The following is a 27,547-nucleotide window of genomic DNA, read 5'->3' on the forward strand; positions in this document are numbered from 1 at the left end:
ATTTCGGCCGTAGAGCAGCACCTAAAGCGGCGAAATCGGATGCGCGCCCCCAAAATCTGCAAACAAAATTACCATCCCCCTTTGCAACGAAAACCTCGTCACTATGGCAACGCGCTGCGTTTTTTTTTTTGGAGAATTTACTATAAATTGGAGGAAATGGCACAAATTACAGTCATCGATTTCTGACGCGCGATAAGTGACGGTACTCTCTGGGAATTATTTCCTTTCTTCAACAATTAGACCTTCCCGTTTGTAATTGGACTGATAATAGACGTTGGAAGGCTAGACTAACAGTTTGGCCTTCGGAGTGTAGTCCGGCATTGATTCAATTTTGTATTTCATTAGCTTTAATGGCCTGTTAGGGGGAGCGTGAACAGTTCTTTTGGGCCGAGGTGAATGAATTCGTCAATCCAATTAGCGGGCGTTATGAGAAACCTTGTAGAAGGAAGCGCGTGCTCTACAAAACTCATTTATGATCAGATGAGCGATTGAGGCCAGTTTTGATACTGGCCCATTTCGTACTTAGCAAAACAAAAACGATTTTTGGCTCCATTGGAAGACGAATTTATCTAATAAAGTTTGGCATGATCTAGGACATCGAAAACTTTACCTTCTGAAAGATTTCGAAGCTCTAAAATTTGCTACATAAGTAGTTCGTGTTTTCTGAAATGGATCGAAACCCTCTAAAGCTTTTATGAAACTGTTGAAGTTAACTTTCGAAACACTTATCAACGCCTCTAACACATCCCGACATCTACTACATTTTGAAAATTTCTATATTAGTCCGGTCAAAATAGACATTCCACATTCCATTTATGAAACATGCAGCTCAGACAAAAGTTGTAGATGATCTACAAAAATGATCCTTATGCTTTTTTCTTTAAAAATCACCATTCCCAAGCTATTGCCCTTTGAAGAAGTTACACACATTTCCACACCACCGAGGTAGTATACTTGGGCGCGGTTTTTTTTAACGTGGTTTCCCTGGTAGGCCTACTCCAAGATCTGTTATGAAGGATATTTATGGGAAAATACTGTATTTACGGCATGATGATTATTGATTTTGAAATTGATATACCTATATGTGATTTAAACTATAGTTCTGATTTCTGTTAACATTTTAATCTGATTCGTGCTCTTCAAATTCGACTTCACCAGTTATGTCTTTTTAGATGTCTTTTTCTTCTTCCCCTTCTTCTTGCTGGATGAAGGATTTTCATCCGCTTCATCGCCACAAAAATGTGGCTTCACAATGGCACCCCCTACGCAGAGGGTCTACAGTGCACCGTTAATAGACCTGTCAATCGGTATAAATATCATTTCTACTGAACTGTGATTTTACATTAAAATGTGCTGAGTGTCAGCAAGTCTTGAGTCCTTTGGCTGGTACCTCTAGTAAAGCTCTAAGTTTTCTCTGACCACAGTCTTCCAGTATTTCTTCGTTCAAAATGGTTTTCATTTCTTTTTCCGTCATTCGGTTGCTTGTTGGCACTAGGTCTGGAACTGACCGGTCATCCAGCAACGTTGGGTACAATTCCTAGCGTAAGCTCGGCCCGCCACTGCCTTCGCGAGCCAGCTAGTTCGCCGTTTCTTATTCTACAGAGAACTGGTCCCCAGAAGAATCTGCATGTGAGCTCCTTCACAAGCCCAATGATATGCAGGGGATAGTTGACCATCCAATGCCCCATACCCATGTCGGTTACCCTTTCCCACAGATATACACAAACAACAAACCTTATGCATTTAATGAGCAGGAAGTAGGTATACTTAAAAGCGCCCTCTATTAAGCAGCAGTATAAACGTGTACCTTTCAAGACTGTAAAATTAAGCTTATGGATTTATTCATTAGATGTCGCTACAAAAAATTTAAAGCGAATGAGAATCTCCATTGTTTAATTACACAATGGTGGTTCAGCTTACCTCCTATCATATCATATCACTGTAATAATACTAATAATAAGCCATTCGAATTGTACAAATGTTTGTGCTTTAAATGTGCAGCGACATCTACTGCATAAATCATAACCGTCATTTTACAATTTTAAACGTCACATGTTTGCACTACTGGTCAATAGAGGGCGCTCTTAAGGATATGTAAATCATAGATATACCTAAATACAGTGACCTGAAGGTTTCCACCCAGATCCTGGGCTGCCCACTGAACTAAAAATATGAACTTGCGTAGCACCATGTAAATAAAAGACTACATCGCACCACTCAATACTGCGTAGAAGCATGAGGACTCGGTAGCATTGTAGTAGCTGCATCGCTGAAGCTTTTAGTGTTTGGTTCCTCTATGGATCTCACTTTTGCCGTTTTAATAGATTTCTTTACCTCCGATCCGGTGTCGCTTAAGCGTCACCCCTCAAGTAGTTGTCGGGGCTTGGCGCTGCTCTCCACCTTTCGCTGCTTACGGCAAACTTTGGCCTAGAATGCCGTTGTTCTACGGCGTTCTCAGCCCCGCAGTCGGTAGCGGTTTCGAGCGGATTCTCTGTGTTTTTTTTTTACTGTCTGGACCATATAATTATATTCTATTCACAAGGGGAGCTCAACCTAGTAGCGCTTTAATTTTTTATATATTTATTTATTTATTATTACGTGCCAGATAACTGTCGCCAAGATGCTGATGTCTGTCTCTAATCAAGGCGCCACATGCTCGATAGTTTCATCTTCCTCGCCATAGAAACCAATTTCGAAAGAGAAAGAGAAAGGGCTGAAACTTTTGAACTAGTGGCCCAATCTTGGAACTGTTTGAAATTATGAATTCTACAGGCCACAGTCTATAAGAAAATTTTTTTTCGGGTCGATCTGAGACAATTTTTTTTTCGTGTCAAAAAAAGGCAGTGTACAACCTTCTTTTTTCATCAAAAATCGACTACACCAAAATTTCTCGGGAAAACACTTTTTCTTATTAATTTTGGGGCGTAGAATCCAAAACAATTCGTACTTTTTCGATTAGACCTCTCAATCAAAAGTTATAGACTAGAAACCAATTTCGAAAAAAAATTCAAAGGGCTGTAACTTTTGAACTAGTAGCCCAATCTTGGAACTGTTTGAAATTATGGATTCTACAGGCCCCATTCTATAAAAAACTTTTTTTTTCGGGTCGATCTGAGACAATTTTTTTTTCGAGCCAAAAAAAAGGCAGTGTATAACCTTCCTTTTTTACCCAAAATCGACTACACCAAAATTTCTTAGGAAAACACTTTTTCTAATTAATTTTTGTGCGTAGAATCCATAACAATTCGTACTTTTTCGATTAGACCTCTCAATAAAAAGTTATGGACAAAAAAACCAAATTTCGAAAAAAAGTTCAAAAGGCTGTAACTTTTTAACTAGTAGCCCAATCTTGGAACTGTTTGAAATTATGGATTCTACAGGCCGCATTCTATAAGAAAATTTTTTTTCCGAGTCGATCTGAGACAATTTGTTTTCGGGCCTCAAAAAAAGGCAGTGTATAACCTGCATTTTTTACCAAAAATTTACTACACCAAAATTTCTCGGGAAAACACTTTTTCTTATTAATTTTGGAGCGTAGAATCCAAAACAATTCGTACTTTTTCGATCAGACTTCTCAATCAAAAGTTATAGACTACAAATAGGGAATGCAATAACGGGGTCGCGGGATCCCGAAATACCGGGATCCCGCAGCATTTTTGCGGGATTAATCCCGCACATAAATGGAGCGGGATCCCGCGGGATTTGCGGGACTGAGAAATTTGTCTTGTCGACCAAGGAGATGACTCTGTTTACTTTGTTGATGAAACGCATAACGGAGAAGTTATTTTTTATATAATTGGGATTGAGATTTTGCTGCGGGATTGCATTCCCTACTCGCCATAGAACCTGCATGGGCGCTCCTAATACAAGCCGCAATGTTGGTCAATGTGATAGTTGACCATCCAGTGCCCCACGAGGACACAGATGATCTTCCTAATCTGGCTTCTATTCGGTTTTAGAGTTTTAGCAGACCTAGATTTACCAAGGAGGCCTTGGACTGTTTGAGTCCAGTTGATACTGAGTCTGTAACTGGTCTTTAATCTCTAATTCTGGCCCTAACATAGCGGAGGGGGCAATTCCTGGGGTAGGCACGGGCCACATCACATCACCATCCCAAACCCATCACATACAATCATGTGTGCAGACTCTCACTAGCCAGGTGAAGGCTCTTCTGGTAGATGCGATGATTCACCCCTATCTGGAAGGTAAATCTGAAAAAAACTAACCGGGTCGCACAAAGGATTCGAATAAACACGCAATTAATTGATTAACAATGGCAAATATTTAGTACGAAACACGTGAAATGAAAATTAAAACAAAATTTCCGAAAGATCGCTTTGTTTGTTTGGAAATACGACCCCGCACGCATGCGTTTGACAAATAAAACAAGAAAATCTTGAAATTACATTTTTTTCTCTTCAAATAATCCTAGTAATCTGGTCGTTCAAAGATTCGCAATTAACAAACGCTGAAAGCTTCCGATCTTCAATTTTTTTAACACACAAATCTCGATGACAAGGAACGTTAACTTGATAAATAAAATGCCGAATTTCCATTGCATCACAGAAGGTCTCCCGGTGGAATAACTGCTTGCTTTTTTAAACTTGACAGACTTTTTCCATAAAAAGGACAAACGGCTACACAACATTATTATAATAATGACAAACTACATCTTCATCTAATCAAATCGGGCGGGTAAAATAAATAGTGTAAAGAAACGTACGCGCTTTCCAACCGTCAGCAGGCTTCCTTTATTATTGGATTATTGTTGGTATTGAACGAAACACCACCCACAATTAAAATAATCTCCTTCCTCAAGATCTTTCAAAATCATCGCCAATCATAATTGGACTTGAAATAACGCCAGCTTCAAAAGAACACGTCTTGCGTTCCCCGCTTACGCCGAAATAATGTGCACAACGTTGAATCCGGAAATCATGGAAACTCAAATTTCCTGACAGAAAGTAGGCATGAAAATGAAGGTTTCCGGACGATTTTGGGTAAAAGAAACTTGGATCAAATTACTGGATCTCCGTATGAAGGTAGAAAATAATTCATTTATTTTACCAATCCAGCTAGCGTGTAAAACTATGAAAAAAACAATAACAATAAACAACTGAAAGTAACATAACTTATAATTTCAATTTCTTCTCATCCAACCATTTCTTAATTTCACCAGCTAATTCTTTATTTGGAATGACTTGGTCCATTGACAACGGCGCCCGATTGAACGGGTCCGTTTGATCACTAAGCAAATGCCTGCAAACACAATCTTGGCAAATCAATCTCTAAGAGATATTGTAAGGACCTTGCAATTGTCGACCGATCGACGGTCTGCCTCGAGCTCGGCAATATGACCGGGTCCGACATTAACGTCGACATGATCGGATCCAGGAACTGGTCGGGCGCCTCGGCGACCGCAATTTCGTGCTTCTTGTACTCGGCGGCCTTCCGCTCGACTTTCTTCGAGACGTCCTGCAGCTCGCCGATTAACGTCCCTCCACCGATTCTCACCAGTACGACTTCGGCCAATTCGAACAGTTGGGGACTGTACGAGCGACCGTCCTGCGAGATCGCGAGGCAAAACGAGTCGCTTTCCTTCAGGTTGACGTAAATTTTACAAATATCCAAGACGGTGGCGGCCGGATCGAAACTGTATTCCTTAAAGTCCTTAACCTGCAACGACTACTTCAGTATATTTCGCAGCGGCGACGCCTACAGACCTTAAAGTTTTTTTGATTCGGTCCGACCAAGTTCAGTAGGAAATAGTTGAGCATCGCCGCAACGCGGTCGACCATGGTACTGTGAGTGAAAACCATTTTTATTTCCGAGGTCAGATACTCGAGGGTTCGAATTGTGTCTTTGCCCAGGATGTTGTCGAAGCGCGCCAGCATTCCGGTGTGTTGTAAATTGCCCATATTCTGCGCGCGTTCTTGAGGTGGTAGATTACCCCATTCACCCGCATCTCTGCAAAAAACAATGTGTTACTCGGTGACAAAAGCAACGCGTATTTTAGCTCGGCTCGCGCTCGTATTCCATCCAATTGATATGCAATGCGCAAGTCGGCGCCTCGTCGCATCGCGTTTGCGCTTTGAATTAGGTTTATCTAACGCGTTAATATGGTGACTGACGACTGACCTGCAGTGTTCACGTATATAACTTCCCTTTCCATTGCGTTAGTTTTAATCGCCGTTGTTAGTTGATAAGTTAATGGATGGTGATTGGCCATTATTAAACCGATCACATTTCTTTCTCCCAAATAGGAACAGGGCAGGTTCGTATACCAAGGAAACCCCCGTAGGAAAATTTACATATAGCATTGGTTATGATAATTTTTTTTTTCAACTGTGCAATTTGATAATTTGTTAGCCACTTTGTAAGTTTTTAGCGCAATTTAATCTCACTCCCACCCTCAACCTTTTCTCAAGTTGCGCGCAAATTCTCACGAGTTCCGCTCATCTTTTTCTCCGAATCTTCTTAAGTCAAGTCACGTTCCTCAAATTTCTCCCAACCTCCCCTTAAAATTCTTTCTAGGTTCCTTTTTAAATTCGGCAAGTTGCATTCGGGTAACTAATCCCCCCCCCCCCCACTTCTTTGACGGAAACACATGTTAAAACGTGTTAAACGGCCGAACCGATGAAAACCAAATTTGGTACAAATATTCTTCGATATAAAAGAAAGAGCTGAACACCTTTCGGGCAGAACGCGCATGCGCAGGTGGTATCTGTGCTATCCACAGCAAATTTTTTCTAATTGTTTCCTTCCACTCCATCACAAGTTTCCTGGAGTGCTCCTTGACTACTTGTCAAGTTCTCAAATTCTTTGCTTGTTTGTTGATGAAAGTTGGCTAGCCACAACCCTTCATGTTTTCCTAAAGCTTGTAGTGACACACCCCTACGGTTAGGCAACACACCTCACATTTGAAGGAATGGCAGTATGAAAAAAACACGCGTTATGCATTATTAGTGATGCAACAAACCTCTGCTTCCGCTGTGCGGAAGTTCTGCAGATTTTTTCACTTCTTCTTTCGCCTCCGATTCCGCTATTTGATAATGCTCAATTGCTCAAATATGGTAAGGTGCGACGGCCTTAGACGCCACATAAAAATGGGGAACAGTGACCTTGGATCACCTTGAAATGTAATCTGACACATCAAAAATGGGTTCACTGACCTTAGATGACCGTAATTGTACATTAAAAATGGTGTCATTGACCTTGGATGACCTTGAACAAGGCATTTGAAACTGCAACACGAGGCCCTGGACCTTGTACGCCCTTGAAAACGTAAATTGATACCACACAAAATGGATTCATTGTCCTTGGATAACCCTAAGAATGTAATTACACCACACAAAAAATGGGACTATTGACTTTGACTCACTTTGATAATGTAATTAGACACTACATAATCTTAGATGACATTGAAAATGTATTTCAATACTACAATTGAGGTCAATGACCTTGGATGACCTCGAACATGCTATTTAAGACCGCATGAGGTCATTGATCTTGTATGCTCTTAAACATATAATTTAACACCACATCAAATTGACCTTGTATGACCTTGTAAATACCACACAGAATTGTTTCATTGTTCTTGGATAACACTGAAATTGTAATTAGAGACCACACAAAAAATGAGACCATTGGCTTTGACTCATTTTGATAATGTAATTAGACACTACATAACCTTAGATGACATTGAAAATGTATTTTAATACTACAATTGAGGTCAATGACCTTGGATGACCTCGAACATGTAGTTTAAGATCGCATGAGGTCACTGATCTTGTATGCTCTTAAACATATAATTTAACACCACATCAAAATGACCTTGTAAACCTTCGATGACATTGAAAATGTATTTTAATACTACAATTGAGGTCAATGACCTTGGATGACCTCGAACATGTAGTTTAAGATCGCATGAGGTCACTGATCTTGTATGCTCTTAAACATATAATTTAACACCACATCAAAATGACCTTGTAAACCTTCGATGACATTGAAAATGTATTTTAATACTACAATTGAGGTCAATGACCTTGGATGACCTCGAACATGTAGTTTAAGATCGCATGAGGTCACTGATCTTGTATGCTCTTAAACATATAATTTAACACCACATCAAAATGACCTTGTAAACCTTCGATGACATTGAAAATGTATTGTGATACTACAATTAAGGTCAATGACCTTGGATGACTTCTAACATGTAGTTTAAGACCGCATGAGGTCATTGATCTTGTATGCTCTTAAGCATATAATTTAACACCACATCAAATTGACCTTGTAAATACCACACAGAATGGGTTCATTGTCCTTGGATAACCCTGAGATTGTAATTAGACACCACACAAAAAATTTGATAATGTAATTACACTACATAATCTTAGATGACCTTGAAAATGCATTCCAATACTACAATTGAGGTCAATGACCTTGGATGACCTCGAACATGTAGTTTAAGACCGCATGGGGTGATTGATCTTGTATGAACTCATTATTGATCTTGTATGCTCTTAAACATATAATTTAACACCACATCAAAATGACCTTGTAAACCTTCGATGACATTGAAAATGTATTTTAATACTACAATTGAGGTCAATGACCTTGGATGACCTCGAACATGTAGTCTAAGACCGCACGGTCATTGATCTTGCATGCTCTAAACATATAATTTAACACCACATCAAATTAACCTTGTAAATGTAATTTGAAACCCCAAAAAAAATGAAATACGATAATTTACAGCTTGCCCTTCGAACTTTACCGCGGCCTACTGCCCAAAGTCAATGCTCTTGTGTGCTTTTAAAAATGCCATTTGTAACCGAAAAAAATGGGTCCATTGACCTTGAGACAATGTAATTAGCATCACAAAATATGAAGTCATTTTCTTCCACGCCTATACCTACCTACACTCGTTGGAGTACTGGATTGACCAACGCAAGTTAGGTACGTAACCATTCCTGGTAAATAATTGAGCTCTGAAATGATAGTTTGGGTTGTCGGAATATTGTAAAAGGCGAAATTTGATTCGGCAAAATAAAGGACCAATATATTATTGGGTGAACCATCAGGTGGACGTTATTTAGGCCGAAACAATACCAAAGATAATATCGGGCCATCCTGTATGTGTGAATGTCCTAAATTAATTTAAATCCGGAGGATTTTATTACAAATAAGCAGAGAATTCGTTTATTTCATCGGAATTTGTTGTTTTAGTGTCTATTTTAAACTTTTTTAATTCCATAATTTTTGGTTTAAAATTCGTCTAAACTTGTCTAGTGCATTTAAGTGTTATCTGCTCGGATGCGATAAGGACGACGTTATCACGGAAGTTAAGTGATTTCGAGACGCACGTGTATTTAGCGCCAATAGCAAAGCATACAGGTACGCGATTCTTTTGTGCGTAATTTTGTTATGGCAGAGGGGACACTTCAAGCGCTCCCTAATGGCGTTACATTTAATTGAGCGGAAGTAAGAGTATGATAGTTTTGCGGAAGTGGTGTTCTGTTTAAATAGGAAACATAAGGAAGAAACTGGGCGTGTTAGCCGAAGGCGGCTGTCTCACCGTACGCTGTTCATGATTTTTCAGGGAAACTTTATTTATGTCGGCCACCTGCGTGTGGGGTAAATGTAACGGGCTTGTGTCCCTTTTTATTTCAGGTTTTTTCTTGATTATTAATTGCGTATGTGTTTCGAAATAAATTTTTTGTCATTGTCATTGATAGAGTTCTCATGTTCAGATTTTTTATAGCCCAAGATTTATCTCAAATGTTAAAACAAAATTTGTGTAATTGATTTCTTTGGAATTTTCGGAAAATTTGTAGCTAATGCTGGTGAGGAGAAATCATAAAAAGTATAGGTTTCCATTTTTTTTATTTGTTTTGAGCTAGCTGGGCACGTGTGCTGTGAGTGGTGTAGATGATCGCACCCATCGCACACATTAATATACCAATCCTTAATTTTTCCATAAATAAAAGAACAGTACCTCATATAAAAAATGTCCTTCCGGAAATGACGATGTTCATACAAAACTGGGATGGAGATGATTCTCGCTACAACGGCAATGATCCACAAAAATTAAACAATCAGAGCTGCATATTCGCCTCTGGTAACCCACAACCAAATCAATTCCGACAAACTAATTATACGTTAGAACTGCACGGGTGCCCGCGCTGTTCGCCCAAAACCGAATGAATTCAAAACTTTCTGTATAGTGATCCCTACCTACTCTTTTTAATTAATTAACGCCTACAAAGTGGCCAGCGTTAAATTTTGATAATATTCAATTAGTTTTCTTATCCATTTCCGTAAGAACAATATTTTTGAAGGGCAGGATCGCCCAACGCAAGTTACGTAACCATTCATTGTAAAACTGAGCCCGCCATTCATATTGTTTCCCTTTTTCTCTGTAAGGATATTCTTTATACTATGGCCTAGGTTTATTTTGATAATCCCCCGCAAATTACGCTCTACTACCCCCATAGAAATCCGACAAAATACCAGCAAAAAATGGGCATGCAACGCAGCCCTAAACTTACCTCGCTCTTTGCAATTCTCTCAATTTAGCCATATTGGATAAGGACTCGTCCAACAAAAAAATAGCGTCGTTTATTAACAAATTGATAAAACGTAAAAAAATCGGCGGCGAAACGGCCTCCATGTTGAGTTCGGCTTCTTGCGCGAGGTTGCTAAATGTTTCACGAAAATTACACGAGCCATTTCGGAGTTACAACTTACACAAAGTTCAGTCGATATTCTTCCATCGCCCACAAATAGTCCATAACCAAATACATTGGCCTGCGGTAATTAAATTTCTGCTCAAACTGCACGTTCTGCCCCGTCATCTCGATACCAACAAAAACATCTAACAATATCGCGACAATCTAAAACAATTGCCTCTAGAGACCCATCGTGACACTGAAACTCTACCTCTCCTCGGTGCGGATGCTCCTTAAACAGCCTCTCCCTTTGAATGCCCCCCAACGTATTCAAACCAACCGGATCCTCCTTATGATAAGGCAAAAGAGTCTCCAAGGCCTCGGCCAAATGCGCGCGCAGGTGCGGATTTTTGGTGTACTGCGCCGAGCCCATGTAGACCAAAATAAATGTTAAAATCGGACTCAGCCGCTCGTAACCCTGCTCTTCGAACACTTTCGGATTAAATCGCCGCAAAAACACCAAAAAACATACAATATTTTCTAGAACGAATTCGGGAATACACCTAAAATCAAACCTTAGCGAACCACTTCACTAAACAGCCTCGTCTACTTTAACGTGTCGGGCACTTCGGCCGGCAGTGGGAACACAATCTCCTTCGCCTCTATGGGGGCGCTAGTGGCACGATTTGATTTGTAACTCGCACTCACGGCGACTTGACTCAACCAAAACGCAGACGCCGACATAAAATTGAAGAGCGATTCTTGAAAATGCGGCTCGGACATTGCGCACTTAATCGACAGGTATCTACAAAGAAATTGACGTGAAACGCGAATTAGTATTGGTGGTGATCTCTTGCAAAATTAAGTTATGGATCAAGCTGTTATGTAAGGAAGCGCACACTTTACTCGTACATACTAGAATCGATCGAGATCCATCACTAAATTTTGCCTAGATTTACTTTGATAATTCGGACGCCATCCTTTGCTTAATACTGTCGGCTATTTCGCTCATCGGACCCTGCGAGAGTACATCCTGGTAGGCGCGTTCGATCCTTGACATTTCCTAAAAAAACAACCTTTGCTGTAACATATTTCTCGACTTACTCCCATAAGCGATTCAAAAAATTCCTAAGTAATGGAAGAATTGCTAATTTCATGCGGTTCTAGTCGAAAGTGAGGGTTGCGTTGTTTTTTGTTGAATTTTATTACGTGTTAAAGGACTAGATTTAAACATCTGGAAGTTATCGCATAGGATTTGTAAAGGTTTATCTTCGTTCGTAGACAAAATTCAAAAAACCGACCAATCCAAACGGATTTAAGGTCAAACTTCAGTAAAACGAGTGCAATTTACTCCAAACATCACGGAAAATGCCTGGATTCGTTCGCATACTGCCCTAAAAAGTAAACTGTGCTTTTGAAGTGCTAGCAAAATTCAAAAAACTGCCCGATCCAAACGGGTTTAAGCTCAAACTTCAGCCAAATGAGCGCAATTTACTCCAAACATCACGCAAAATGCTCGAATTCGTTCGCCTACTGCTCTAAGAAGTAAACTGTGATTTTGAAGTGCCAGCAAAATTCAAAAAACTGCCCCATCCAAACGGGTTTAATTTCAAACTTCAGTAAAATGAGTGCAATTTACTCCAAACATCACGGAAAATGCCCGGATTCGTTCGCATACTGTCCTAAGAAGTAAACTGCGCATTTGAAGTGCCAGCAAAATTCAAAAAACTGCCCGATCCAAACGGGTTTAAGCTCAAACTTCAGTAAAGTGAGTGCAATTTACTCTAAACATCACGAAAAATGCCCGGATTCGATCGCATACTGCCCTAAGAAGTAAACTGTGCTTTTGAAGTGCTAGCAAAATTCAAAAAACTACCCGATCCAAACGGGTTTAAGCTCAAACTTCAGCCAAATGAGCGCAATTTACTCCAAACATCACGCAAAATGCTCGGATTCGTTCGCCTACTGCTCTAAGAAGTAAACTGTGATTTTGAAGTGCCAGCAAAATTCAAAAAACTGCCCCATCCAAACGGGTTTAATTTCAAACTTCAGTAAAATGAGTGCAATTTACTCCAAACATCACGGAAAATGCCCGGATTCGTTCGCATACTGTCCTAAGAAGTAAACTGCGCATTTGAAGTGCTAGCAAAATTCAAAAAACTGCCCGATCCAAACGGGTTTAAGCTCAAACTTCAGTAAAGTGAGTGCAATTTACTCTAAACATCACGAAAAATGCCCGGATTCGATCGCATACTGCCCTAAGAAGTAAACTGTGCTTTTGAAGTGCTAGCAAAATTCAAAAAACTACCCGATCCAAACGAGTTTAAGCCAAAACTTCAGCCAATTGAGCGCAATTTACTCCAAACATCACGGAAAATGCCCGAATTCGTTCGGCTACTGCTCCAAGAAATAAACTGTGCTTTTGAAGTGCCAGCACAATTCAAAAAACTGCCCGATCCAAACGAGTTTCAACCCAAACTTCAGCCAAATGAGCGCCATTTACTCCTAACATCACGGAAAATGCTCGGATTCGTTCGCCTACTGCTCTAAGAAGTAAACTGTGCTTTTGAAGTGCCAGCAAAATTCAAAAAACTACCCGATCCAAACGAGTTTAAGCCAAAACTTCAGCCAATTGAGCGCAATTTACTCCAAACATCACGGAAAATGCCCGAATTCGTTCGGCTACTGCTCCAAGAAATAAACTGTGCTTTTGAAGTGCCAGCACAATTCAAAAAACTGCCCGATCCAAACGAGTTTCAACCCAAACTTCAGCCAAATGAGCGCCATTTACTCCTAACATCACGGAAAATGCTCGGATTCGTTCGCCTACTGCTCTAAGAAGTAAACTGTGCTTTTGAAGTGCCAGCAAAATTCAAAAAACTACCCGATCCAAACGGGTTTAAGCTCAAACTTCAGCCAAATGAGCGCAATTTGCTCCAAACATCACGGAAAGTACTCGGATTCGTTCGCATACTGCCCTAAGAAGTAAACTGTGTTTTTGAACTGCCAGCAAAATTCAAAAAAGAACTAAACTGTGCTTTTGCGTCCTTGATCAGTTGGGTTTGAATTGTGCTTTATGGAGAGACTACGTACCTGATTAAGATGCACCAATTTGTCATTTGTAACACGAAAACTTAAATCAAAACTGCGATGTGCCATAAAGAAGCACTCCGTAACGAAGTTATAAGACGAGCTTGCAGGTCGTTCCTCTTGCTCGCTATCGTGCGGAATGAGAGACGTTTCCTTAGACATGTCGAGCAAATGAACATCTTTGGCGAGCGCATCTTCATTCTGAAACAATCACTGGTTATCTCTCCAACTCGGACGGGGCAAACTTACAGAAACAGCGCAATACGTAGGGTCGACCTTCAAAATGCGCCCGTCTTTTATATTGACGCAAAACGGGTGGCACAATCGCAACAGAACAGTCGTAATATTAAGCATAAAACCGTCGGTCACCGTATTCCCATTGGATAGGTTGAAATCGGGAACGTGGGCGTTCCACAGTTTTCCGCGGTCGACGTTTGCCTTTAAGCAATTACAGAGCCACGTTAACGTGCGCATCCGTATCTCCCGTCCGCACTTCAACAGATTGAGCAAAAAAGCGTGCATATCTTGGAAAATATGATTCGTATTCATCCACAGGGAGCTTTGTACCGCTGCATTACTGGCCTAAAACCAGAGTATGTGCATAATTCGAGGGGAAAACCACTTCAGGGTACTCCCCTTGGAACATACCTGATCGAGAGGATCTTGGAAAAACTCATAAGATCCGCTGATCACTTTCGGTAATACTGACACGCTGAAAACTGCACCTAATAACGTATTGGCATACTCGATCCCCACCTCGGACGGCGGCTGACAGTAATCCAAGAGAATTCCAGCCAAAAATTCGTCACTAACATAAGAGTTAAGTATCTCAAAAACAAACACGGGGAAACTAACAGGAGTGGCCCTAGCAATATCGATATGAAGCAATTTTAATAGCATCGTAAAGGGTTCCTTAGTCCCGGCCGTGTCGCCTATAACAAAAACGCTAGAAGCTCCCAGTAAAAAGTGCGACTTACCATCGTCACAAAAACGTTTGTAAATCTTCTCAAAGAAGTCACGCGCCGGTAATTCCAACGTCTTCAATATCTCGTAGAATTGTTTTACCAAGTCTTGTCCTTCGAATAGCTCCTTAAGTTCCTGTTTCAATGCGGTGACAGCGTTACGTAATATGAGCGCCTCGACTTTCTCTCGCAGACCGACATCGCTAATCGCTGAGGTTTTCTTAAAGCAATGGAAGAGGTAAACGAACACTTCCGCTTCGCCGACGTCCTGCGAATTCGTCAGTAGGAGACGTTCGAATAGGGCATGTTCGAGAACTTCGACGTTTAATACGCCGCTAGGAAAGGAAGCGGATAAATCTTCCAAAAAGATTAGGGAGCCCCTTCGATCTTTGTTCAGCGTAAATCCGAATGTCTCCTCGAGAGTTTCTGTCGTCGCCCTTTCATCGCTGGTGGTATTTAGTGGTGGCGAGTTTGTATCTTGAAGTAAAGCAGCGAAAGGGTTTTCCATATCTACATTACGTTGAGTATTTGCCAGAATATTTGATTACTTGCAATTTATTTACTTTTTTTTTAGGTTAGGGTTACGTGTAAAGTATGAAAAATGCTCCTTTACAATTTCGCATATTGAGAGCCTTTTTTTATACAACATTTGTTGGTAGTAATAGGCAACACACAATGACAGTTAGCTTGCTTTATTTACTCAATTTGTCTCGAAAAAGGAAAGCTCCTAGATTCTGTAAAGCACTCACTCAACAACAGTACAAATGGGGTCATTGATCTTGTATGCCCTTAAACCAGAGATTTGCTATAACTAGACTGCGCTTCACGTATGGTGTTGTCGATACACTATGCAACACACAATGCACGGCGGGGCAAAAATCGCAGAAATGATGTGCAATACAATGAAGTAAGCTGTTTTTAGATGTTCCGTTCATTAATCTTTCTCGTGATTAGCTCGAATTAGTAAACAGATAAATTTCTGTTGACAATAAACCATCAGAGCCATTCGAAGAGAAAAATTTACTCCCACCATAGTGCATTTACGGGGAATGAAGCCGATTTTAGAAAGGTACCGACGAAGGTGTTAATCAATAATGCAATACCGAGCGTATTTGAATACTAAATAGTAAATACTTTACACAAATCAAAGGTATTTGAATACTAAATACTTTTACGTCCAGCACAAGCGAATACTAGATACAGATACAATGAAAAGTATTCAAATACTTAAAAAAATAAGTAGGTATTCAAATACTTTAGAATGTATTCGAATACTTTCAAAAGTATTCTAATACTATCAAAGGTATTCGAATACTCGAAAAAGTACGAATTGTTTTGGATTCTACGCATCAAAATTAATGAGAAAAAGTGTTTTCCCGAGACATTTTGGTGTAGTCGATTTTTGGTTAAAAGGAAGGTTCTACACTGCCTTTTTTTGAGGCCCGCAAAAAAAATTGTCTCAGATCGACCCGGAAAAAAATTTTCTTATAGAATGTGGCCTGTAGAATCCATAATTTCAAACAGTTCCAAGATTGGGCTATTAGTTCAAGTTACAGCCCTTTGAATTTTCTTTCGAAATTGGTTTCTAGTCTATAACTTTTGATTGAGAAGTCTGATTGAAAAAGTACGAATTGTTTTGGACTCTACGCACCAAAATTAATAAGAAAGTGTTTTCCCGAGAAATGTTGGTGTAGTCGATTTTTGGTAAAATAAAAGGAAGGTTAAATATTCAAATACTATGCGAAGTATTCGAATACTAAATATTTGTGAAAGTATTTGAGTTACAAATACAAATACTGCTTCCATAAAAGTACCTATATTTAATTACAAAGTATTTGAATACATACTTTAAAGGATTTGAATACTAAAAAGTATTTACAAAATCGAATACTGCCCAGCTCTGGTACTATGTATATTTCAGGTTTTGTTATAAGAAAAATAGCCAAGTCTGTTAAATGTTCCATATGTGCAGATACGATATTCGAATCAGTCATTCACAGCTTTTAACTAGAAAGAAACGTGGCGGATTGTTCACGTATCTAGCTATGCATTAAAAATTTGCCAAATTGCTGAAGATGTGTTCAGGTTTTTCATTCAATCCACATCACACCGCTTTGTAAACAAAATGGTTATCAGCAGTCTAAGAAAAATAAATAACAGTTACAGCTCATTTGGGTCTTTGGATAGCCATATATTGAGTCAAAATCCGCTAAATAATAATCATATCTTTTACTACTTGCATCTTTAGTTTCAAGAGTATATTCTCCCATGCGCGTGCACCACCAAAATACACATAGGTATAAATCAAATTAGGACTAGAGTAAGGCAGTTATAAAATAAGCAATTGATTTATCCTTTACACAATGGCTCCACAGTTCTACATTACCAATGATTAGTTACACACTATTTTTGTGCACTTGCACAAATTTGAGGTTGCAAACGTTTACACAGCCGTTTTAGACGCATCTATTCCTGGCAAATATCTCACCTAGAGTTCTCATTTAAATACTTTTTATTAAACCGATCATTGTTTACATTACTAAGAATGATAAAAAAGACTTGAGCTCATATCACCCTTCAGTACAGGAATTTAAAAAATACACTAACTTTTCTAAATCGACATTACCTGGGGTTTTGGTGTAAACACAGCCATACATTTATTTTCAAAGCGGCTTTCAGGAAATGCATAAGCTTTTGCTTTATCCAATAAATATGAACAATAGAAAAATATACATTAAAAAATTAAATCTACGGAAACAACAGTCTTGGCTCGATTAATTCTGACCACACATACTGATGAACTGTACTACTCTGCACGCCATTTTCATTTTCTTCCATATAAAATTTTCCCCTGGGATCGTTACATTGTTCTCTTCCCTCTGCAAGACGATTAATTAGGTACACAAACAAAGAATACGACACCATACCTAAGACCTTTATGACAACTGTTGATGTGGATGGCGAGTAGCTACAAACACTTCCAATAATGTAATTCGATACCTCTGGCGTGTAATTCTCAGACAACATAAATCTCTGCAAGAAAGATTTACGTTTCGTTGCTTGACATTAAAAATGCTCACCTTAAATGCGATTATATCATCCACTTTTGGATCCACCCCCTTCATTATGGGAAAATTCTTAATCTCGTTCTCGCATAGATCTTTATAATTCACAATCTGCACCTTATCGACATTTTCCACAATCTCTTCCGGAGCTGGAGGACTTTCGACCGCCTCGGGTTCGTTATCGAATCGAAGGTGCAAGTGTGGAGAACTGGAACCGTTTAAACTTCGCGGCGGGCAATAAGGCAAGGGAGTGAGTGGCGGTTTCGGCTTGCGCTTGCGAACCCTTTTGCGTTTTCGCTGCTTGGTTTCGGGCACTTCGCAAGTCTCCTTCGATTGAGAGCACTCAGATTCGCTCGAGGAGGATACGTCGTAGACGGTGTTGGTATCTAAATTACTGTCTTGGTCGGACACGAGGATCGATTTTACGATGTTGGGGGCGGTTGAAATCGGAAGCAGGTCGACTCTTTTTCTCCGTGCAAATTCGGCGACGACGGCCTCACCCACGCGAATGGGTTTTGGCTGTTCAATACTTGGAGTTGTCGAAATTTGCTTCCGAAACACTTTTGATAAATTTGTAACTGAGAGACTACAAGTTGGGGTGGACGAAATCGAGGGGGCCCTCTTCACTATGGTCGGATTTAGAGGCCGGTTGAGGGTTGTATCATTCGGGACTGTCGACTCCAATAGGTTAATCAGCTCTTCAGGAGGATCATCAGCTTTAGTTCTCTTCTCTTTTTTCTTCTTTTTTTTATGCCGGATAGCCGAATCGGTACAATCTTCGCCTTCACTCCCATCAATACTCATGCATTCCGGATGTTCCAACCTCTGGCTAGCTTTATTCTGGTCGATGACTACGCTTGCATTGCAATTTTTCGACTTATCCACTTCAGCCGACGGTTCATCAGAAAACTTTTGCTTCTTTTTTTTAGACGTTCGGTTGCGTACCAGTGGTCTCACCCTACAATATCAATTGTTTTTTTCGGAATAACCGCCTCATTACTTACACGATGGAGTCACAGTCTCCTAATATCCTAATATCTTCAAAGGGGGGCAAATATATATTGTTTGATGTTAAGTAAACCGTAGAAGGTACATCAAACTTGCTGGATATATGATGGATCAAATCTTGAATAGTCTTCATATTTTTATTTGCATATACATAGCAGAGGCTACGGTAATCTGTAAAAAAGCTGTCCAAGTGCACTTTCACTCTTTGTTCCATATTAAATACAATCACAAAACAAATATTCTCAACAAATTAATTGACAATAATTCATAAAAAGCAAGCATGTCGAAGTACAAACAATGGGCGCGTTCACCACAAGCGAAACGCTACCACAACGGCACTGAAAACGTTGACTTACCCTATACTTACCGTTGGCAACTCTGGCAAAAAATCTACAAGCAGAGCCACATATCTTTTAAGTCGAAACGATGGACGTTTCGCGGCACTTTTGAATTTGGATGACAGTCGGCTCGATATGGGTGGCACGAATGAACTCCTACGTTGTGTAATTGGTTCTTATATGTGTTGGGACGTGAGACATAATGGGGAAGGGAATTACATAAAAGACAGAAACTTTTGTGCGTAAGAAATGACAAGAAGAGAAGACCTATATTTATAGGTATTACGCACACAACAAGACCATACCAGGGAAACCTTCCACGGGACAAAAACCCCGGCATAGGCCACATAAATATCACCTACAGTAGTAAAATGCAGGAGAAAATACACATAAATAAAACATCTCAAATTGTATGATAAAAATCAGGTAATCGAATCAAATACAATTAAACAAAATACACCAGGCATCATAAATGCAGGAAAACCTGATAAATCAATTCAGTACAAAAACACATCAAAATACCTGTACGATCAATTGAGCTAACACAACTGGTAAAATAATAAACCGATACAATGAAATATCGAAGGATCCTCAGTATTACAATCACTTTTAAAATCTTACAATTAAAAATTTTCTTCCTCTTTTGAATCTTTAAACCTTTTTTTAATGTTCGAAATATTTTATATATTTAAATAAAATCAATTGATACTAAGAAAAATACATCAAATTCATGTCTAGGCCATTGAGATAATGCTCTTAATCTTGTTCCCAATTATCTTGGTGAATAAATAACGATTTTGACATGTTTTGATCAAAATTCACGTGGTCGCCAAAAATGCATCAAAATCATATCTTGAGCATTGAGATAAAGCCTCTAGCCTTTTTCCCAACGATCTTGGTGCATAAATAACGATTTTGACATATTTTGATCAAAATCCATGAGACCTCAGAAAAATAATTTAACATCATTGAATCACACACATGAGGTGCACGTGATGTACTCTTTCAGCATCAAGATAATGCGTTTGAAAAATTTTAAAACTCCAAATTCATGTGTAAAAAATAATTTTGGGTACATTTTGCTCTAAAACTTTTGACCTATACCACTGAGAAGAGCTATATTGAATTGTTACACATCTAAAGTAATAGGCAATAATCTAGCGAAAGTCCGAACTCGATACATGACCTAGGGAATGAAATATGTTGATTTCTATTATATTGAGCGCGCAGTTTTTCCTGTTCCCGATTCACTCAAAGTCATATAACTTTTGTTCCTGTTGAACCAGCTTCCTGAAAATCAGCGTCCGTCCTTAATGTCCAAAGTACCCGTACACCAAATTTCAACCCAATCGACAACTTTTAAAAAGAGTTAGAGCGCACACGGACGGACGGACGGACGACAATACAAAACTATAAAGGATCTCAGGATCCTTAATAAATTGCATGTATGTACAGGGTGGCCAACTAAGAATGCGAGGTACTGTATCTTAGAATCTATCCATCGTAGAGGCTTGCGGTAAAAAAAATTGTTACTAAAACGGCCACGAGCAAAACCTGGAAAATATTTTTAAGTTTCTGAAATCACCGCTAGGGGGCGTAACTGCAATCTGGAATCTAAAAAAGCGATGTTTCTGTGAATTCCGCTATATTAACCTAACAAAAAAAAGGTCTTTGAAGTAGACGATAATCTGAACAATTTTTGTTTGACAATGAAGTATTGCTGTATCTCTAAAAATGAAGTGGTGGGGGGTTTTCAAAGGTTTCCGTAAAGAACACCCTGTATTTTCGAAACGGCTGAACCGATTTAAACAAACTCGGGTTAGTTCAAAAGAGCTATTCTTCAGCTACAAATATTTATACTATTTGAAGTTTTGTTAGTTTCACATATCACCGCTTGAGGGCTTTTTTCGACATTCCGACAGAAATGGTTAATTTTCTCAAAAAAATTAAATGCATTGGTTCGATTTTTTTTCATGAAAAAGTAGCTAAATGATGCCTAAACAAGTTCGCGAAAACCGCATCTCGATATCTTGAGATAGATAGATAGCTTAAAAAAATAAAATTTTGAGGGAATAAAATTTTCTTTGGCCTAAATTTTAGGTTAGGATCAAGATATCGAGATGCGGTTTTCGCGAACTTGTTTAGGCATCATTTAGCTACTTTTTCATGAAAAAAAATCAAACCAACGCATTTAATTTTTTGAGAAAATTAACCATTTCTGTCGGAATGTCGAAAAAAGCCCTCAAGCGGCGATATGTGAAACTAACAAAACCGAAAGCCGAAGAATAACCCTTTTCGATTAACCCGAATTTATTAAAATCGGCTCAGTCGTTTCGAAGATACAGGGTGTTCTTTACGGAAACCTTTGAATACCCCGCACCACTTCATTTTTCGAGATACAGCAATAATTGTCAAACAAAAATTGTTTAGATTATCGTCAACTTTAAAGACCGGACATTTTTTTGTTAGGTTAATATAGCGCAATTCACAGAAAAATCACTTTTTTAGATTCCAGATTGCAGTTCCGCCCCCTAGCGGCCATTGCTGAAACTTAAAAATATTTTCCAGGTTTTTCTCGTGGCCGTTTTAGTAATAAATTTTTTTACCGCAAGCCTCTACGATGGACAGGTTCCCAGATACTGTACCTCGCCTTCTTATTTGGCCACCCTGTACATAGGAAACATGTAAATGGTGTGGCTCTACTCCAGCCTTCAGTTAACATAATTTTATTTAACACGAAAAGTACATGTGAGAATGCCAATAGCAAGTATTCATGTGAAAATCGATTATCGCTTAAGTCGAACATATTTTTAATAGAGGAAATGTTAATGAGAGGGCCTCTAAATATCTCGCATTGCTAAGATGATAAGAACTGCAATGCGCACGAGACGAGTAGGCAACAGATACAGCGAAATAAAGATCGAACTGTATTAGGTACCTACTCCACGGAGACAGAATGAACCACTCACACACACAAACATCGAAACATCAAATAAGAGAGCCCCCCTTCATATAGCTAACGCACAAGACCTGCAGCGCGCCACGAATAAGAAAGTAACAGATACAGCGAACAATCCAACTGTATTAGGTACTTCCCTCACGGAATAGTTACGAATCAATCGAACAGCGCAACATCGCACTGATAATCAACTCCTCGTGAATACAGAAATAATTACTTAATAAAACAAAACAATGGTTATAATAATAATAATAACCACCTAATACCGGGACTGAGCTCGACGCTCAACTGTAGGAGTTCCTGGACGAGGGGCAAGTTACCTATCCCGGGGGCAAGATCTTGCTAACCAAAACTCTTCGGTTTAGAATCTATGTGCGATATATGAGTTGCTATTCCCTGATTTGACCAGCAAGACCCTGCAATTGTCCATATTTTAATATTAAATTAAATAGGTTATCCAGATCAGAGTTTAATTATAATTGAGTACAACAAAATGTGAATTAATTTCTATTTCAATCTACTTCTTCGGCGGGCATTTATCTTGCATTATACACCGCTGGTTAGCATGATTACGTACAAATCCATCTTTACATTTGCAGCCCCACGTAGGAATGTCTGCACAAATGGAGATATAGCATCCGTAATTTCCGCCACAGAACGCTTCGCATCCTATTACTTCCGTCCACTCCTCGTTCTCTCCGCATTCTACCTTTCTCGGCGCATTTGTCCGAGGGCACCGATTCTCTCTCATACACCGCTTGTTATTGTGATTGCGTACAAATCCGTTCTTACATTTGCAGCCCCACGTAGAAATGTATGCATCACAACGGTCGGTCATATCTTTGGATCCGCCACAGAACGCTTCGCAATCGATGCGCTCCATCCACTCCTCATTTTCACCGCATTCTGGAAATATGATGTAACGTAACGAAAAAACCAAGATGGTGTCTCAACTTACTTTTACCCAAAACGATTTGGACCAAGCAAACTGCTAGACATAGAAGAAAAATACGGGACATTCTTTGATTTGGGTGCTGCAACAACACTTGAAATACACTAATTGCAATTATTGGTCAATATTGAACAACCCCCAAAAAGAGCAAAGGTGTCTATACTTACCGGTCAACTGAAATATTGGATCTTGTGAGCTTATAGCAAACGCCACCACTTTATATCAGTGTCAGCTAACTATAATCTATTGATATTGTTCATAAAGTAATCTAATCTGTAAACAATTTTCAAGCGTTTTTTTTTGGCAATCCGCAGATAAAAAGAAATGGTCCATTCTACCGTATCAATTTTCGAAAACATTGCCCTTAAAGATAAAGAATTGCAACGTAAATCTAATTACGCAATTTATTATTTACCATTAATTAATAATGTAATTTATTGCAGGATTCAAATGGCTTAATTTGTAACAGTTAATTATTACTTATCACTCGCACTTTATAACATAACACAAGCGCAAACTTATATTTGGACGAGGGGCAAGTTACCTATCTCGGGTACAAGATCTTGCTAGCAAAAACTCTTCGGGTAGAATCTATGTGCGATATATGAGTTGCTATTCCCCGACTTGTTCTGGGTGCCGGCTCACTATGGAATAGCAGGCCACGATACGGCGGACGAGAATTTTGTTGTAATACCTATTTGTGTTATTTAATGCAGGTAGTAATCTTAACATATTTTAAATTTCTTATGTAACATTTTATAATTTTCAATGTTTGTTTTTGAAGTTAACTTGTTCCTTGTAAACTAACATTTTCGGGGTTGAAAAATAACTGTAACTACCTACATTAATTTACGACACCTAATGCCAGGATTGCTTTTGACTCTCAACTCCGCAACTAGGACCCATTGGTACCTGTCTCAAAGTCGAGATTCAACTCAATTCTAAAACGGGTCAAAGCAATCGCTGAGCGTCTGTCCTCTACTTCTTCCCAATATTTATTCAAAGCCATAGGTTATTTATTCTTTATTCGAACATACTATGACTCAATATTAAACACACTCTTCTTCGACCTAACCTCCTTTTCCTCTTGAAAATGTTCGGCGGTCCTTTTACGGATCGCGTCCACCTCTTCGTCTTCTTGCGACGCCCATTCGAGAACGAGCCGTCTACCGAACAGGTGAGTACTTTGACCGAGCGCTTCGAAGGCACTCTGAAAATTACCGACAAGTCACAAACGGCGGGCTAGCGCGCAAAACCTCACCTTAGCGTTCGCGTTTGTAAAAAAATCAACAAAGGCGAACCCTCGATGATCGCCGCCCTCGCCCGTGGAGATTTTCTTTGGTAGCCGTAGAGCTTTAATTTCGCCGAACGTGCTGAACAACTCAAACAGCTCCTTGTGTTTCGCCTGAAATGGAACATTTCGCACGAGGATCTTGGTACCGGTTTGCTTGGTCACTTTGGAAGACTTCCGCGTCGAGCCTGCCTCATTTCTGGGGAATTTACATGCAATTAAATCCCATAGCGCGAGTACTTACGCAAGAGTTCGTTCCGATCGCTTAATTTCCAAGATCTTGTCGTCGAGTGTGCTATTCTGCAGCTCTTTCAGTGCTTTATTCGCACTGGCCTTATGAATGAACCGTACAAAGCCGTAACCCATCGATAATTGAAGTGATGGATTCCTGTTATCCTTCTTCATTGCGACATTGGCATAGTGTATCTTACCGCAAGGTGCAAAGTGCTAAAAATTTGACTATTTTGTAATGTCTCCCTTTACCGCACGGTACCTGACGTAAACCGGCATCAGTCGTTCTGAAATTAAGATTCTTGACAAATAGCGTCGTATCAGGCTCGGGTTCTTCCTCAATCTCTTCCTCGAGTTTAACTTCGGGAGTCTCTTCCACCTTTGCGTCGACTGTTACAGTGTCTGAAGCTGCGCCCAGAGATTTTAAGCCATCAGCCGGGGCCCATTCCAAGTATAAGGGAGTGTGCTTGAACTTGGAATACGCCAACCCCATAAAGGCCTTGCGCGCCTCGGACGGTTCAAGAAACTCGACAATTGCTAAAAGCGAACTTGCTGCTTCACCACCATCATTCGAGATACAAACCTGTTATTCCACTCGGGGGAAATATGATGCGGCCTATCACGCCGTACTTCTGAAACAGTTCGCGCAATTCGGCGAGTTCCGTTTCCGCGGGCAAATTTTTCACTAATATCACAGTTTTCGAGCGTTTTGTGGGTGCCTAAAAATATTCGCTTTGACAACGCTGGAGAATTTCAAAACTTAGTACATTATTAAAAGCGTCGAGATGCACGCCTTCGGCTTCCAAGTACTTCCTTGTGCTCGCGACAATTTGCGTTTCGCCGAGTGCCAAACGAACGGCCGCGTTACTATCGCCGTGCGGATTCAAGACCGCCTCCTTCGACGTCCCGTACGTTTTCGCGATGACATCCGCCACAGCGTTGTGTCCTAAAAATAGTGAGTTCCAATTGTACGACGATCCCGCCTGCGATTTTAACTTGGCGATCTTCTTTTGTTTGTAATTCGTCGACTCGTCGACCTTCGAGTCGGTCTCGTCCGCCTTCGCCTTTCCCGGTAGCAAATGCAGCATGCGACCCTGTACGATGGAACCGTCCAGTTCCGTGTACGCCTTGACCGCATGCTCGGGCATTAGAAACGTCACGAAACCGAAACCTTTCAGTTTACGTGTGACCGAATCGATCGGCAAGTTCACTTCGGTAATCGGGCCTGGGAAATGAGGAATTATTAGGCACCGTGTAAAATAAAAGGGACGTATGGAGGAGAGACGGTAATTTTCCACTGACGGAAAACGGTTAGCCTTTTTGTGACAGACAGTCAGTGTTTGGGGATTGTAAAGTTCTTGTAGAAGAAAGTTTAGCTGGCTCGAGTAAAGCTCAGGCGTTGTATAACGTTTACGGAGTAGTTTAAGCGTTGTGTCAGTTAAAGATCGTAGTTATGAGCGGATATTAGGACATTAACCCTTTAAGGTAATTCAATTTAATATTTCAATCAATCGCATGTGTGTGGTATACTTTGTCTGTACTCTGTATGCCCTGAATGCCTTTCTTTCGTGCAGTTTTATCGATGGATGCCTAGGTGTTAATTAAAAATTTGTTGGATACTTGATCGGTTAAGGCTGCTGACATATGATGCCATTTAAAAAATTCAAGATGGCGACCGCACTCAAAAAAAAATTTTTTAACCTCAAAATATGTGAAATAATGGAAGCGTTCTAATTTTTAGTTCTATATCTCAAAGGATTTGAGGATTAGAGCTTTGGTACCTACCATATTTTGCGAACAACTCCTGAATCACGTCCTCGGTACACGTGTACGACAAATTCCGAATAAAAATCCGACCCGACTCCGCCACGTCCTCTTCGTCTTTAAGCGCGTCCTCCTGACTCTTCCACTTCGATCGTTTGGTATTGCTCGTCGCACTCGCCTCCGACTGCGGTAACTTATACGCGGTCACCGAAACTTGTTTACCATCTAAAAAATCACTTTACCACCAGGCTAAATTTTCGTAACACTTACTTATGAAGCTCTTATCTTTGAGTAGGGCACGTTTGAATTTTTTCTCCGTTTTGAAAGTCGCGAAGCAAATTCCTTTAATTTTCCGCGGCAGCCTAATCGAAAAGGGTGCGATCGTCCGAAAGAAGTCCTTAATATCTTTCTTTTTGCAGTGGATCGGTACGTTTTGCAATTTTATCGTGTAAAGAGGAAGATTTCGGCGTTTTTTCTCCGGTGGAGGTTCCGTTCTTATTAAAGACTTCATGTAGTCAACATCCGACACCTGCTGATTGGCGGTCTTGCGTTGATCGTCGCCACTTTCAGGTTCCTCTACGTTTTTCGTTTCCAACAAAAGACCTTTATCATTTGGAGCGTGTAGTTCTAAAAATTCTTCAAATTTCGGATCATCTTTGTACTGAAATTCACACATTACAGTCGGGGAGTTGTTAGTTTGTGCATACCTTTTCTAACAGCTCCAACTCCTTTTTCTTTCGAGTATTTGTTGACGTTTCAGGTACGTCAGTCTCTTTAATGGCGTGCCCCTCAGTATTTCTCTTAAACGCGTTACTGTCGCTTGCGTATTTGCTCCAAGACTTTGGTTTCGTTGCATCGCCAAGAGAACTACATGCCTCAACTTGAATGCGATGGGTTTTAATGTGGGTATTATTGAATTGTTTAATAGCTTCGTTCGCCTCATTTTCTGTGTGATACCCAATGAACGCAAACTGTCGAAACTTTCCTTCCTCTGTGTACTTTAACTGAACGTCCGTGACAGTTCCGATAACTCCAAATAGCTCTCGTATTTTATCTTCTGTAATCTGTAACACTGTTACTTACTAAATGTCAGGGGAAGCTGATTATTTTACCTTTTTGGGCAAATTTTTTATTATCAAACGAGACATTTTCAAACAAATTCGTCATTTATGCATAGGAGTTTGAGGTTAGGAAACTTGAAACGTGCCCAACACTTG

General features: G+C 39.9%; 4 protein-coding genes across 4 annotated transcripts; all 4 read right to left on the reverse strand.

The window, feature by feature from the left end:
- Positions 1–5,037: 5,037 nt before the first annotated feature.
- LOC116180600 (ubiquitin conjugation factor E4 A) lies at positions 5,038–15,309 on the reverse strand. Its single transcript, XM_031500679.1, has 12 exons — positions 14,738–15,309; positions 14,409–14,692; positions 14,010–14,342; positions 13,764–13,961; positions 11,630–11,733; positions 11,281–11,475; positions 10,942–11,233; positions 10,750–10,895; positions 10,551–10,700; positions 5,724–5,967; positions 5,309–5,676; positions 5,038–5,259 (listed from the first exon to the last, which is right to left on the reverse strand). Exons 1-12 carry the CDS (start codon positions 15,228–15,230, stop codon positions 5,133–5,135), a joined length of 2,934 nt encoding a protein of 977 aa, XP_031356539.1. The 5' UTR covers positions 15,231–15,309; the 3' UTR covers positions 5,038–5,132.
- Positions 15,310–17,222: 1,913 nt separating this feature from the next.
- LOC116181221 lies at positions 17,223–19,111 on the reverse strand. Its single transcript, XM_031501520.1, has 4 exons — positions 18,792–19,111; positions 17,803–18,745; positions 17,650–17,755; positions 17,223–17,601 (listed from the first exon to the last, which is right to left on the reverse strand). Exons 1-4 carry the CDS (start codon positions 19,007–19,009, stop codon positions 17,471–17,473), a joined length of 1,398 nt encoding a protein of 465 aa, XP_031357380.1. The 5' UTR covers positions 19,010–19,111; the 3' UTR covers positions 17,223–17,470.
- Positions 19,112–22,609: 3,498 nt separating this feature from the next.
- Positions 22,610–23,219, reverse strand: LOC116180050 (matrilin-2-like). The gene is made up of 2 exons (XM_031499877.1): positions 23,051–23,219; positions 22,610–22,998 (listed from the first exon to the last, which is right to left on the reverse strand). The coding sequence occupies exons 1-2, from the start codon at positions 23,109–23,111 to the stop codon at positions 22,610–22,612; spliced, it is 450 nt and encodes a 149-aa protein (XP_031355737.1). The 5' UTR covers positions 23,112–23,219.
- Positions 23,220–24,052: 833 nt separating this feature from the next.
- On the reverse strand, positions 24,053–27,547 carry LOC116180912 (probable RNA-binding protein 19). Its single transcript, XM_031501093.1, has 10 exons — positions 27,443–27,547; positions 27,038–27,394; positions 26,601–26,991; positions 26,352–26,555; positions 25,334–25,791; positions 25,150–25,285; positions 24,829–25,103; positions 24,580–24,782; positions 24,306–24,534; positions 24,053–24,254 (listed from the first exon to the last, which is right to left on the reverse strand). Exons 1-10 carry the CDS (start codon positions 27,476–27,478, stop codon positions 24,081–24,083), a joined length of 2,463 nt encoding a protein of 820 aa, XP_031356953.1. The 5' UTR covers positions 27,479–27,547; the 3' UTR covers positions 24,053–24,080.

The sequence above is a fragment of the Photinus pyralis genome, unplaced genomic scaffold, assembly GCF_008802855.1.
Source record: "Photinus pyralis isolate 1611_PpyrPB1 unplaced genomic scaffold, Ppyr1.3 Ppyr1.4_LG9, whole genome shotgun sequence".
NCBI classification, from domain to species: domain Eukaryota; kingdom Metazoa; phylum Arthropoda; class Insecta; order Coleoptera; family Lampyridae; genus Photinus; species Photinus pyralis.

Excerpts from the sequence above, each read along its gene's own strand:
- LOC116180050 (XM_031499877.1), bottom strand. The coding sequence starts at position 23,111 with ATGTCCCGTATTTTTCTTCTATGTCTAGCAGTTTGCTTGGTCCAAATC. Across the intron at positions 22,999-23,050 it reads CCAAATCGTTTTGGGTAAAA|AATGCGGTGAAAATGAGGAG; the intron begins GTAAGTTGAGAC and ends TCATATTTCCAG.
- LOC116180600 (XM_031500679.1), bottom strand. The coding sequence starts at position 15,230 with ATGGAAAACCCTTTCGCTGCTTTACTTCAAGATACAAACTCGCCACCA. Across the intron at positions 13,962-14,009 it reads CTACGTATTGCGCTGTTTCT|AATGAAGATGCGCTCGCCAA; the intron begins GTAAGTTTGCCC and ends TGATTGTTTCAG. Across the intron at positions 5,968-10,550 it reads AGAGAATTGCAAAGAGCGAG|AGATGCGGGTGAATGGGGTA; the intron begins GTAAGTTTAGGG and ends TGTTTTTTGCAG.
- LOC116181221 (XM_031501520.1), bottom strand. The coding sequence starts at position 19,009 with ATGGAACAAAGAGTGAAAGTGCACTTGGACAGCTTTTTTACAGATTAC. Across the intron at positions 18,746-18,791 it reads GGAGACTGTGACTCCATCGT|GGTGAGACCACTGGTACGCA; the intron begins GTAAGTAATGAG and ends TTGATATTGTAG. Across the intron at positions 17,602-17,649 it reads AGTTGTCATAAAGGTCTTAG|AGGGAAGAGAACAATGTAAC; the intron begins GTATGGTGTCGT and ends ATCGTCTTGCAG.
- LOC116180912 (XM_031501093.1), bottom strand. The coding sequence starts at position 27,478 with ATGTCTCGTTTGATAATAAAAAATTTGCCCAAAAAG. Across the intron at positions 27,395-27,442 it reads TAAAAAATTTGCCCAAAAAG|ATTACAGAAGATAAAATACG; the intron begins GTAAAATAATCA and ends ACAGTGTTACAG. Across the intron at positions 25,286-25,333 it reads ATCTCGACGCTTTTAATAAT|GCACCCACAAAACGCTCGAA; the intron begins GTACTAAGTTTT and ends GAATATTTTTAG.